At 45.5% G+C, this 11,723-nt stretch overlaps 2 protein-coding genes across 2 annotated transcripts; one reads left to right on the top strand and one right to left on the bottom strand.

Moving 5' to 3' along the window:
• The first annotated feature begins 746 nt into the window (after positions 1 to 746).
• Positions 747 to 4,070, top strand: LOC109747610 (uncharacterized). Its single transcript, XM_020306642.4, has 3 exons — positions 747 to 1,643; positions 3,408 to 3,478; positions 3,581 to 4,070. The coding sequence occupies exons 1-3, from the start codon at positions 882 to 884 to the stop codon at positions 3,663 to 3,665; spliced, it is 918 nt and encodes a 305-aa protein (XP_020162231.1). The 5' UTR covers positions 747 to 881; the 3' UTR covers positions 3,666 to 4,070.
• A 567-nt stretch (positions 4,071 to 4,637) lies between these two features.
• LOC109747609 (asparagine synthetase [glutamine-hydrolyzing]) lies at positions 4,638 to 7,953 on the bottom strand. The gene is made up of 12 exons (XM_020306641.4): positions 7,564 to 7,953; positions 7,390 to 7,485; positions 6,920 to 7,061; positions 6,618 to 6,808; positions 6,376 to 6,537; positions 6,215 to 6,295; positions 5,912 to 6,133; positions 5,709 to 5,843; positions 5,513 to 5,593; positions 5,340 to 5,426; positions 5,115 to 5,222; positions 4,638 to 5,018 (listed from the first exon to the last, which is right to left on the bottom strand). Exons 1-12 carry the CDS (start codon positions 7,951 to 7,953, stop codon positions 4,785 to 4,787), a joined length of 1,929 nt encoding a protein of 642 aa, XP_020162230.2. The 3' UTR covers positions 4,638 to 4,784.
• Positions 7,954 to 11,723: the final 3,770 nt, after the last annotated feature.

Here is an 11,723-nt window from a genome sequence, read left to right as displayed (position 1 = left end):
TTATCACATGCAAATTTAATAAGTTATTGGTAACCTTGTGGCGATTTAGACGGCAAAAAGGAAGGCCGTCCATGAAGAAAATTTTCAGAGCCCTATGCCAACATACATGTTTGTTCAACGTTTTATTTCTGAGCCTGACAACATGAAACCCCTAGAAGCTGCAGTCATGCCTTGGGCTGCCCACGTCCCCCCATCTATAACTGTTGGAAGCCAACCCTAGTCGATCATGTTAAAACTTATGTTGATGGTGGTCTAGCCCATGGTGGCGATGGAGGTGTAGCGGCGGCAGTATGCAGATGCGCAACGGAATTTATCTTGGATCATCGACAATTGTCTGCCCTGGCATGAAGTATCCGACATCAGTGGGGGCTCTTGCGTGGAGGAAGGCACTCACACTCACGAAAAATTTGATAATGACTAAGGTGGTTATTGCTTGTGATTGCAAGCAAAACATGAACGATATCAAAGATGGTTCCGGGGGCTCTTACTCGCCCATTATTAACGAGTTTATTCTTAGGTCTAGCTATTTTGATAGTTGTTCGGTTGGGTTTGAAAGTCGAGCTTCAAGTTTTGAAGCTCATAATCTTGTCAAACATGCCGCTTTGCTTGATTAGTGTCACTATTTGTGGCTTGCTAATCCTATGACCCAACTTATATTCCGACGGACGTTTATATCGCGCAATAAAATTGTTGAACCCCTCAAAAGTATTGTATATACTCCTTTTTACCAATGGGCTCACTAACCATATCTTCCGTAAGCGAAAGCCAGTGTAGGAGTATGAAACGGACATCCGCTCCTTAGTCCTCGTACATCTCAGAACCTTCTTCCTGCTTCCCCCACATCCCGGCGGCGGCCACGGCTGATCGGAGAAGGGGGAAGAATGCCGTGCTGCCACTGGGTGCTCTCCGTGGCCGAGAGCAGCAGCAACAACAAAACGCCGTCATGGCTCCACCGCCTCCACACCAAGGGCGGCCTCTCCTTCCCCTCTCACCTCCAAATCGATGACCTCCTCTATGGCCGAACCCAGCTGTCCCCTCCCTCTCCTCCTCCGCCTGTCCCCCCTCCGCCGCCGCCGTCCGACCGCGAGGCCGCCGCCACCAACCCCCAAGACCCGCCCCCTAATCCCAAGTCTATCCCCAAGCCACCCCGCAACCCCGCCCCCCCAAACCCTAGCGATACCAACAACAACCATTCGCCGCCGCCGCCGTCGCCGCCGCCGTCGCCGCAGCCGCTCTCCGGCGTCATCTCCGAAATTTTCGCCGTCCCCTCGGCCCCGCGATCCAATCGCCCCCTCAAGCCCTTCCGCAAGCAGTACCGACCCCGCCCTCGCCCCAACGTCAAGTCCGCCAACAAGGACGACAAAGACAAGGCCAAGGCCAGGAAGCGCCGCCGGGCCGATAGGGATGCCGGTGCTGAGCACGGGGAGAGGCGCTCCAGGACGGAGGTCACCGTCATCGACACCAGCACCGACGGGTGGAAGGCCGCCAAGGTACTTGTCCGCAGGGGCGCCAACTGGAAGATCAGCGACAGGAAGCACTCCGAGATCTCAGAAACTGAGGATCTAAGCAAGGGCAAGAGGAGGGCCGGCCTTGTTGCCAAGGTACTGAGAGATAAAAAGAAGGGGAAAGGCGCTGCCTTGCCGGTGAGTACTCTTCATGTTTTATGTACTGTTTAATTTGCTTGTCCCTGCATTGGACAAGATCATATATTTATCAGTTCGTAGGGTTGGTGTCTACCATCCAGTAAGTCCGCATTCGCACTAAATTGCAGGATGCTTCTAACGATTACCAAACTATATACGTGCTCAGATCATGGCTTCTATTCATGTTCAGAAAATTTGCGCATGATAGGATCGTAATGTGGATATTGATGCTGAAATTGTGCCCCCTATAGTTAGAGATGGCAGATTCAGTTGTTACTAGATCTTATTAGTTCTTCTAAAGTTCTAATGCCGCTGTTTAAGGCTCCATACTCATTTGCTTGCGTGTCTCTATGCGCGACCTGTGCATGGTTAGCTGTATATATCTGAGCCTGCACACATATGTAGAGACATGCGGAATTCAGCAGTTCCTGGGATAATTTGATATATTGACGTGCTTTGGTAACTCTATATTTGTGTTTATAAATCATACAAGTCCGGTGGTTTGGTTGTTACTATCCTACTTCAAGGGCAGTGCTTGTGTCGTTAGACATTTTTGGGAAGTCACCCTGAGTATTTCGGTGGGCAAAGATAGAAGCCACATGGGTTGATGGATTATGACTGTAGTTACTAGTTGGGGTGGGTTGGATGTCATGCGTATTTGGTGTTTCTGGTCCTGGATTGTGAAACATTTCTTTTGTTGAGTGTTTTCTCTTATGCTGGATTATGTTATCACGTGAAACAGAGTCTAGTGTAGTTTCTTCTGTTACGCCAAGCAGGAGATGCATATATTATGTGTTGGTTTCACGGCGAGAATGTTCCTTTAAAGAAGCACATCTGTTCACTTGCTTAATCTTAATTTTTGAATAACTGTTCCTTGAAGTTTAATCAGATGGTTTACCTTTTTTCTTAGATTTTTGTATGTTGTGACCGAGGAAAAAAAGAATGGCTTAATCTCTGACTCATTGTAGATGAATGGTCTCCCAATAAAAAGGCACTAAGATGACGTCCGCAACTCTAATCGCTTGATTAGCAGCAGCCTGCGTCCTTCAGTTTTGACAGCCTGCTATGCCCGGGGGGCACATGCGGACGTCCGCATAGTCAGACTAGCTGATAAGAACAGTACAGCTTGTATCTAGCTCCTGCAGTTAGAGTTGCCGACTAGCTTAAGCTTAACTCAAGTAAACATACAGGCTCGTGTAGACATACAGGCCCAAAGCGATAATATCATTTTTGTGTGCTGACGCTGGGCGCCGGCGGCTGTGGTGAACGGCAGCATGCCTGATGCTTCAATTCGCTACTGCGGCTGCTCGTGTCGTGTTTAGCGAACTAGGCGGACCTGGCAGGCTCCACAGGACGTGTCCACTAGGCCCGCTTTGTTTTTGCGGCTCGTCCGCAAAGCCATTTAGGTGATTTTGGCGGCGCGGACGAAACGGGCTCGCGGACGTCCGCTTCCGCCTGCATCCTGAGTAAAGATGTGCTGCATGGTTCTTTAGGAAAAGAAACAAGTTTTAGTTTAGTTACTTTCGTTGTACTTAGCAGCTGTCATCAGATTTGCCATTTGGTATTGTGGCTGCCTCATCGGAAAACCAAAATCTGTTGAGCACGAGATAAGCTTTGCGGTTAATCTACGTGTTAAGATGGTACGATAGTGAGTGGAAGTGTATTAGTAGCTCTACGATGTACTACTATTGTTACATTGATAAAATGCAATGGATTGAGGATGCATTTTTTTCTAAGGCTTTGCTTGATGCATGTGTACCCCAGGGAAACATCCATCCTAGTAGTGGAATTCTGATTAAGGTACCGGATGATGCTGCCATTGAAGCACCAAAAAGGTAACCTGATCATTTCTCTGGTGTCAGGATGCTTTTTTGTTGTAAGCACAAACCATTGAGTTGCCTTTAGATGCTAATTTTTTTTTTATGTGAACAATGCAGACCAAGAAGCTGCGAACCAGTACCAGTAGGCCAAAGTGCACCTATTCTTCAGTTACCAAGTTCAAGTACCTGTAGCCAGCCTTGAAGGTGGCTTTAAAACAGAAATGAAGGCATGAAGCCAGGAATCGCATAGCAACATATTTTCATTACTTTGGGATTAACAAATTTAGCAAACTCATTAAGTTTGTGTTATCCTCTTCATCTGTTGATGTCTTCATTGGTCCCTACTAGATATAATGATTCACATCATTCATGGTATCTTAAGTTGGAACCTGCAATAATTTCATGTTCGAATATGAACTTTTGCAACTTCGTCTAAATGCCGGTGCTAGCTAATGTGGCATTAGGTATGGGTTTGATCTATTTTAATGGATGGAGTAGATGATGTTTATACCGTTAGCTCAGTTATTGACTTATTGTACAAGTTCAGTTGCTACTATCGGCAAACTGTTGCCTGTAAGTTATAAAGAATTGACTGGGGGCAAAATTACTTCTGGTGCGAGTTTATTTTGTCCAAGCCTCCCATCTTGATGGGATATCTTGCAATAGTGATGTTTACTTTTGGAGAAAGAAGATGTCATTTTATTCCATATAATCATTGACATACATAAAGGCTCATTCGGAATGCATGAAATTCACCTGGAGAAGGTCAATTCTCCTCGCAGAACCTGGGAAACCTTTCAGGATTCCTAATATGGCCTTAATTGCCATGTTGTATTAAAAGTAAGTTTTGTTGGAGAAGGATTAGATATGTTGGTTGTAAACAAGTGATCTAATATAAGAGGTCAAATGAATTTATTACTCACTGTTCAATTCAACATCTTCTTTTCTTTAGTGGTAGTTTTGTTCTAAATGTAGGTAGGCTACTCGTCTGTTCAGCTCATACCGCTTTGTATTCAGAAAAATATCTTGTTTTATCATGCTAACTATGACCTCTTTGGACTATTGTAGCTAATATTGCAACTTTGTCATCCTTTCAAGTTGGTTAGATGTAGCCGTTTATGTCAAATAATAACCATCATGTAATAATGTTTTGATGGAAGTTGCCAGAAAAGGATTAGAAATCATCCGGTCTCCGATTTCATAAGAACAATAGAAACATTAATGCACAATCTTCACTCAAACCTTAGGTCTGCACCACTCTAATGGCAAGACCAGGTACATCTTATTTCTTATCAGAAACGGCAAGCAGGACAGGACACCATCAACTCTCAATTGCGACACCAGGCGCCGCAACCTCGATCATCCTTGGCTTCTTGCTGGTTCCTGCCATGATGGTTGCTGGGAGATGCTCCTGTTCATAGGCCGAGAGATGGACTCCAAGTGCTGCTCTCCCTGAGGGATCCAGGTTCCCTGACCACTGGGCATCCCACTCTACCGCCTTCGCCGTGCTGCATGCAACGCTTGGCCCACCTGGCACCGTCAGGATCGCCGAGTTCTGGTACAAGAGCAACAGATATGCTTGCATCAACATAGTTATTTCTATGGAAAAGTGAGTTTTCTGTTTCATGTTCTTGCTGTTTTATTTGCTCACCTGGGGGAAGAACCTCTCAAATATCATCCTGTAACAGTAGGCCTCTTTTGTAGTCGGGGTGTTGTGTGGGTAGATGAACTTTGCATTTGACATCATCTTATCTGTCACCTGCATTAATAATTTTACATCTCGTGTAATTATACCATTTTACAAATAACTGATTTTTTACTACAATTTTATGCATAACAGTGATGTGTTGAACATGAGAGGCAGCAATGTTTTTACATTTGATTCTGCGTGAGCCTTTAGGCCATCAATCCAGCTGTAGCCAACACCATCACTGAACTGCTCTTTCTGCCTGTACAGAATGTGCTGCAATTGCCACACAATAGGAACTGTTAACTCCACTGCTCTATTAACATATTGATGTAGCAGAAATTTGAAATAAAAACTGTTACCTTCGGCAGGAATGGTTGCTCCTCGTCATCAAATGCTTTCCTCAGCATCCATTTCTCAATTCTTCCAAGATCAGGCCGGATCTGTAACATCAGATATAGTAATTGTCTAAAAGTAGAAACTAGGAAGACATTTTACAACAATATGGTATGCTCTTTCTCTAGTTTCTAGATTTGTAAGGTTTGAGCTTGAGCATACCATCTTCCACTCAGGATCAATGCTCATTGCCTCATTGATAAACTCCTTGTCCAAGAATGGCACACGTGCTTCGAGGCCCCATGCAGATGTTGCCTTGTTGGCCCTCAAGCAATCGTACTGATGCAGAGCTTTGATCTACAGTGTAATCATTATGTCAGGGTGTCTGAATCTGCCATTTTTCTGAAAATTTCTTTCCTATTCACCTTTTGACATGTCTCACGGTGGAGCTCCTCTTTGTTGGGTGCCTTGTGGAAGTAGAGGTACCCTCCGAAAATCTCATCGGAACCCTCACCAGAGATGACCATCTTGACCCCAAGTGACTTGATCTTGCGTGACATCAGGAACATTGGCGTGCTTGCCCTGATTGTCGTCACATCATATGTTTCGGTGTGATAAATCACATCCTCAATTGCATCAATGCCGTCCTGCAATGCTTTGTGCTATTAGTACAACAACTAGTCTGGTATGGTCAACAGATGAAGCATGCTGCTGTTCATGCTTGCTACCTGAACAGTGAAGGTGAACTCATGGTGCATGGTGCCCAGGTAATTGGCTACCTCCTTTGCAGCCTTCAGATCAGGTGACCCCTGCGTAATAATATTGTGGTGCAATTTGTTGGAAATCTGCTAAAGGTTAGTGTCATTGTTGATCTTTTTCAGTTCCATACCTCAAGTCCGACACAAAAAGAGTGAAGCTTAGTCCCCCAGCGCTTTGCAGCCTTTGTTCCTGCCAGGTGACGAACTGTAACGGCTGCAACCAATGATGAGTCAAGGCCACCAGAGAGTAGAACACCGAATGGAACGTCCGTCATAAGCCTCTTGATGACAGCCTGAAAGAAGACTACACAGTTAGACCATGGTGGATCTTAAAATTGTTATTTTTGAGTTTCAGGCAATGGCCTTGTCTGACCTTTTCGAAAGCCTTCCTGAGAGCAAGTGGGTCATATGGCACTGAAGGAATGACCTCGGAGAACCAAGGTGGGTTGTACCATCTCTTGAAGCCTCCCTGCTTGCTGGAGTAGAGATGGCCAGGAGGAAAGATCTCAAAGTGCTCACAATCATCATTCAGGCCCTTCACCTCTGATGATATCCATACCGACCCTGGCAATTTGCAGAACATGAGCAGGTAATGTTAGACATATTTTACTTATTCTTGACTAGGTAGTATCACTACTCCGTGACAAGATTGTCTGAGGGTAGGTATCGACTTACCATCAATTCCCCAGCCAATATAGAGGGGTGTGACGCCAATGGCATCACGTGCAGCAATGAAGCTGTTGTCGCGTGTATCGAGCAAGACGAAGGAGAAGACACCATCCAGCATGTCGATGAAGTTCTCCCCATGCTCCTCGTACTATACAATGGTAAAATTAAGTTATGCATCCACTTGTCAATCACATATTTCCAGTTTTGTTAATTATCTTCTTTTCTCGTTTATCAGTTACATGGAATCATTTCTCTGTTTACGGTGGTCCCTCATGAAAGGACTTCAAATGCAACAAATGTCATTCTGGTGTTATTCGTGTCTTTCCCTCACAGAGTTGGTTTTTTGACTTGTGATAGATATGTTAGTGTCTTGCAACTTGGCGCACCATATCTTAATGGTATCATGACTAGTAATTGTTGTTAATGAGGGGGAAGAGGAGAGTTGACATTTGAATGCTGTCATGTAGGTGACTGACCAGGTGTGCGATGACCTCGCAGTCGCTGCCTGTCCTGAACGTGTGGGAGGAGAGCTGCGCCCGGAGCTGTTCATGGTTGTAGATCTCTCCATTCACCTGCAAGGAGTACTTGTTTTAACAGAAAGAACCAAGCTACAATAGCGGCAGAGATATACACACAGAAAGTAAACGTACTGTGACGACGATGGACTTGTCCTCGTTGTAGAGCGGCTGGTCGCCAGAGGCAGGGTCGATAATGGCGAGGCGCTGGTGGGAGAGGTAGCAGTCGCCAACCTGGTGCATGCCGCTCCAGTCGGGGCCGCGGTGCTTGAGCCTGCGCGAGAGCTCGAGCACGCGCACTCTCTTCCCCTGGGTGTCATCAGCGCAGCCCAGCACCGCCAGTATGCCGCACATTTTCCTGGATCGACGGCAACAGTATGTAGCTAGAAGATCTCTCTCTGTGCTTCTGAAGGAGGATGGGTGTGCCGTATGAGTTGCACAAGAGCGTCTATTTATAGGCTGCCAAGAGCTGAGCTGAGCTGAGAGTGAGGAGCGTAGCGGGGCGCCGCGGTAGACCAGTAGCATGTTGCATGGTGTATTATCACATGTATTCTATTCCATCTTTTCCTTTTCCTTTGGGCTGTTGCGATGACTCATCTGATCCTGACCGCCTTGCCATCTCCATGCATTATTGATTACTCCCTCTGTTCCTAAATACTTGTCTTTCTAGACATTTCAAATGAATATCATATACGGATGTATGTAGACATATTTTAGAGTGTAGATTCACTCATTTTACTCCGTATGTAGTCATTTGTTGAAATGCCTAGAAATACAAGTATTTAGGAACGGAGGGAGTAGTTTATTGGTTCGTGTTCCTTGCTGGTTTTGCATCCTACTCATTATTGTTTTTCTTCGGGTATCTTACTCTGCATTTGGTTATTATTCTGGTGGTATTGTTGAACACTTTATTTGGTATATGTATGTCAGGGATGCATCTTGTTGCGTGATCCGGATCTCCTTGAATGAATATGCTATGCTGCCCATCGCTTACGTAGTAGGAGGACATGTTCGTCCTCCGTCCGGCATTATTGGTACGAGTGTCGACATGAGACGTTCATGTGCGTGACTGTGGCTAGCAATAGCTGCTCTTGGCTCTATTGCTACGTGCCCAGTCCTTGCAAAAACTTGTATCCACTCTGCACTCTGGAGCTGCATGTGCCACCGCTACTCATTCGGGCTCATTGCTAGGCATGAAACAAGGTTGATCTTGTTGTTCATTTTGGTTTTGTGAACTGAAAAAGGAAAGCTAGAGAGCACGGAACAGGCTTCTGACTTATATCTCTACTAGGTAAATCCATATTTGTGTTTCGCTAGCTTATCAATGAAAAAGGCTTCGACTTATATCTCTACTAGGTAAATCCATATTTGTGTTTCGCTAGCTTATCAATGAAAAAGGCTTCGACTTATATCTCTGAAAGGTTACCTCCTTCGTCTGGAATTACTTATATCTAGATGTATTTTAGTGTATACGTTCGTTTGAGTGACAAGTAATATGTCGATTTGAGAGACAAGTAATTCTGGACGGAGGGAATATAAGGTAATCATCCAGGAAACACTATCTAATAAAAATGAAAAGATGACTAAGCACATAATGACCAAAAAGACTATGGCATTGAAAACCATACTAACCATCTTTTTTCTTTGATTGTACATCATCGCATGAGCTTGAATAATTCACTTGATAGGTAGTAAGGGAAATGAAAACCTGCAAATGTACATGTCATACCAGGCTTTAAAGACTGCATTAGTCACTTGTCGTTGGAAACAAGATCAAGTAAGCGTTAAAGGTACAACAGTCAGGACATTATTCGACGCAACGCAGACTTGCGATCCTTCACCATCAGTTGAGAGTGTTAGAAAAATCATAACATGCCCAAAAACAAATGAAAAGAAGAGGTCGAAGTTGCCGTACCCAGAGCTAGTCAACTATTTTCCTCGATTGACACAAAGTGCCAAGATTAGAAGAATGGCAATTGATCTGACAAGACCTACCCTTGTAGTGGCAACAGATCTGGCATGACCTACCCTCATAGGACCTTCGTCAGCGTCAAATTGGACGCCGTAGAGGTATGGAGAGCCAGAGAGATATCATTCCAACATGCCATCGCCGCCACCACCACTAATGCTTCTAAGAAAAAAAAAAGGAGAATAAGGACCTATTAAAACTAAGAACAATGAAAGGGACTGGTCAACACTTCGCCAGCCCCTGACAAGGTCGCCAGGTGGGAGAGAGGAGGGGGTCCGAGGTGGAGATCACCGGACGGAAGAGAGGAAGGAGACCAAGGGAACGGTGTGAAGATTTTCGATGACGGCTAGGATGGGAAAAGGAGGATGATAAACCAAATCTTGTTCTCTTTGGTAACTAATAACGAGAGCAATAAATACGATTATTCCTTCACTATCTGATACGCAATCGTATTAACTTACTAAAATATTTTATGCACCCGTTGCAGTGCAGAGCACAAATGATTGTTGGTAAACAAAGGATTGGTTGTGGAGAATAAAGCGCTTTGGAGGTTTGTCCTAAGCTTGGGTATTTGGGTCATCTTCCCCGCTGATTTAGGTGATAACTGGCGAACATCAGATTTTTTTGGGCCTCCCAGTGAACCCCCTCAAAGCCGTTTGATCGAACGAACGGCAAATTTTCTGTGAAACGTGACAATTTTGTCTACATTTTACTTTTGTATAACATGACAACTTCCGTCCTCGATCATGACAAATCCTACAAAGTTATGGCAATTTTAGTTAGTTTGACATGGTAAATTTGACGTTCGCTGAGAAAAACCCCCAGGATACGTTCCTCGGATATTATGGTCCAATAAAAATTGGGCCATCTCATCGGAGATTTTGACGGCCGGCCGGAATGGATGGTCGAGCGAAAGAAGAGTGACAGGTCGCGTTAGACTCGATGAAAAAGAAAAGGCAGAGACGAAATCATCTACTCCTACTATCCAAGTTGAGCTAATCAAATCGATGGATCGGGTCGCCCACCGCCATGATGAAGGAAGAATAAACAAGGAGATAATAAGACAAGAGGGGCGGACGTCGCCGTCTTCACAGACGGATACACATCAGCAAGTCTAATCTCATCTGGTGCGCGCGCGTTCCCGTTTCCTCGCGTCCCCAATCTACATGCGCCCACGTGCTGACACGTAGTACGTACGTGTGGTGTGCCTCCATAGGACAGGGAGACATGGATGGCTGGATGGATGGGGTTACGGATAAGGATAGGCAGCTCACACGCACACGATGCATGCATGTGCAATTGTCTTTTTTTTTCCGCTTTGGCGAGGAGTATGCGCAGTTGTGGTGCACGGGGTCGATTTTTCCCGCAGAAAAGGAGGAAATTTGTGCACGGGATGGACGTGGAGCAATTGTACATGCGCGCGCCGGGGAACCGGATCGGATCGGATCGATGAATGGGATACGTATATGCTAGCTGCACATGCGCCTTGCCACGCCGTACTCTTTTATTTTTGAAAAAGGTTCCAACCAATTATCTTCAATTATGGTAGTACGAACACTAAAAATAATACAAATTACATCCAGGTCCATAGACCACCTAGCGACGACTATAAGCACTGAAGCGACCGAAGGCGCGCCGCTGTAATCGCCCCTCCCTCGCCGGAGGCGGGCAAACCTTGTTATAGTAGACAGTCGGGAAGTCGTCGTGCTAAGACCCCATAGAACCAACGCACCAGAACAACAACCACTGCAGATGAAGAGTGTAGATCAAAAGGATACAACCTGAAGACACACGAACAAAGACAAACGATGGACAGATCCGAGCAAATCCATCAAAGACAGATCCGCCGAAGACACACCTCCACACGTCCACCGATAATGCTAGACGCATCACCGGAGCGGGGGCTAGGTAGGGAGACCTTTATTCCATCTTCAAGAAGCCACCGCCGTCTCGTCTTCCTGAGTAGGACGCAAACCCTAAGAAAACTCGAAAAAAGATCTAAAAACAGAGCCCTCCCACCGGCAAGGGGCGAGATCCACTCCGCCTCCATGTCCCTAAGGCCACCGGAGACAGGACGGACCGGCGCCGGCGCCGGCGGGAGGCAGAATCCCCAAGCTTTTTGGAGGCGGCGGCTGGCTAGGTCAAGAGCCACGCCGTACTCCCTACCTTAGTTTTTTTCCAGTGGGCTATCTTAGGGCATGTACAATAGTTGATAAAATAGTTTTTATCTTAAGTCTTGCATGTAATTTAGACATGACAAAAAAATACAATGGGTCATTTCTTAACATTATCTTCAATAATTAGCCATTCCTAAAATTATGGTGAG

The sequence above is a fragment of the Aegilops tauschii genome, chromosome 5, assembly GCF_002575655.3.
Source record: "Aegilops tauschii subsp. strangulata cultivar AL8/78 chromosome 5, Aet v6.0, whole genome shotgun sequence".
Lineage (NCBI taxonomy): Eukaryota > Viridiplantae > Streptophyta > Magnoliopsida > Poales > Poaceae > Aegilops > Aegilops tauschii.
Note: the sequence above shows the minus strand (reverse complement) of the source record. Positions and strands in the feature narration are given on the sequence as shown.

Excerpts from the sequence above, each read along its gene's own strand:
- LOC109747610 (XM_020306642.4), top strand. The coding sequence starts at position 882 with ATGCCGTGCTGCCACTGGGTGCTCTCCGTGGCCGAGAGCAGCAGCAAC. Across the intron at positions 1,644-3,407 it reads GGAAAGGCGCTGCCTTGCCG|GGAAACATCCATCCTAGTAG; the intron begins GTGAGTACTCTT and ends TGTGTACCCCAG. Across the intron at positions 3,479-3,580 it reads GCCATTGAAGCACCAAAAAG|ACCAAGAAGCTGCGAACCAG; the intron begins GTAACCTGATCA and ends TGAACAATGCAG.
- LOC109747609 (XM_020306641.4), bottom strand. The coding sequence starts at position 7,953 with ATGCTACTGGTCTACCGCGGCGCCCCGCTACGCTCCTCACTCTCAGCT. Across the intron at positions 7,486-7,563 it reads ACAAGTCCATCGTCGTCACA|GTGAATGGAGAGATCTACAA; the intron begins GTACGTTTACTT and ends TACTCCTTGCAG. Across the intron at positions 6,809-6,919 it reads TATTGGCTGGGGAATTGATG|GGTCGGTATGGATATCATCA; the intron begins GTAAGTCGATAC and ends GCAAATTGCCAG.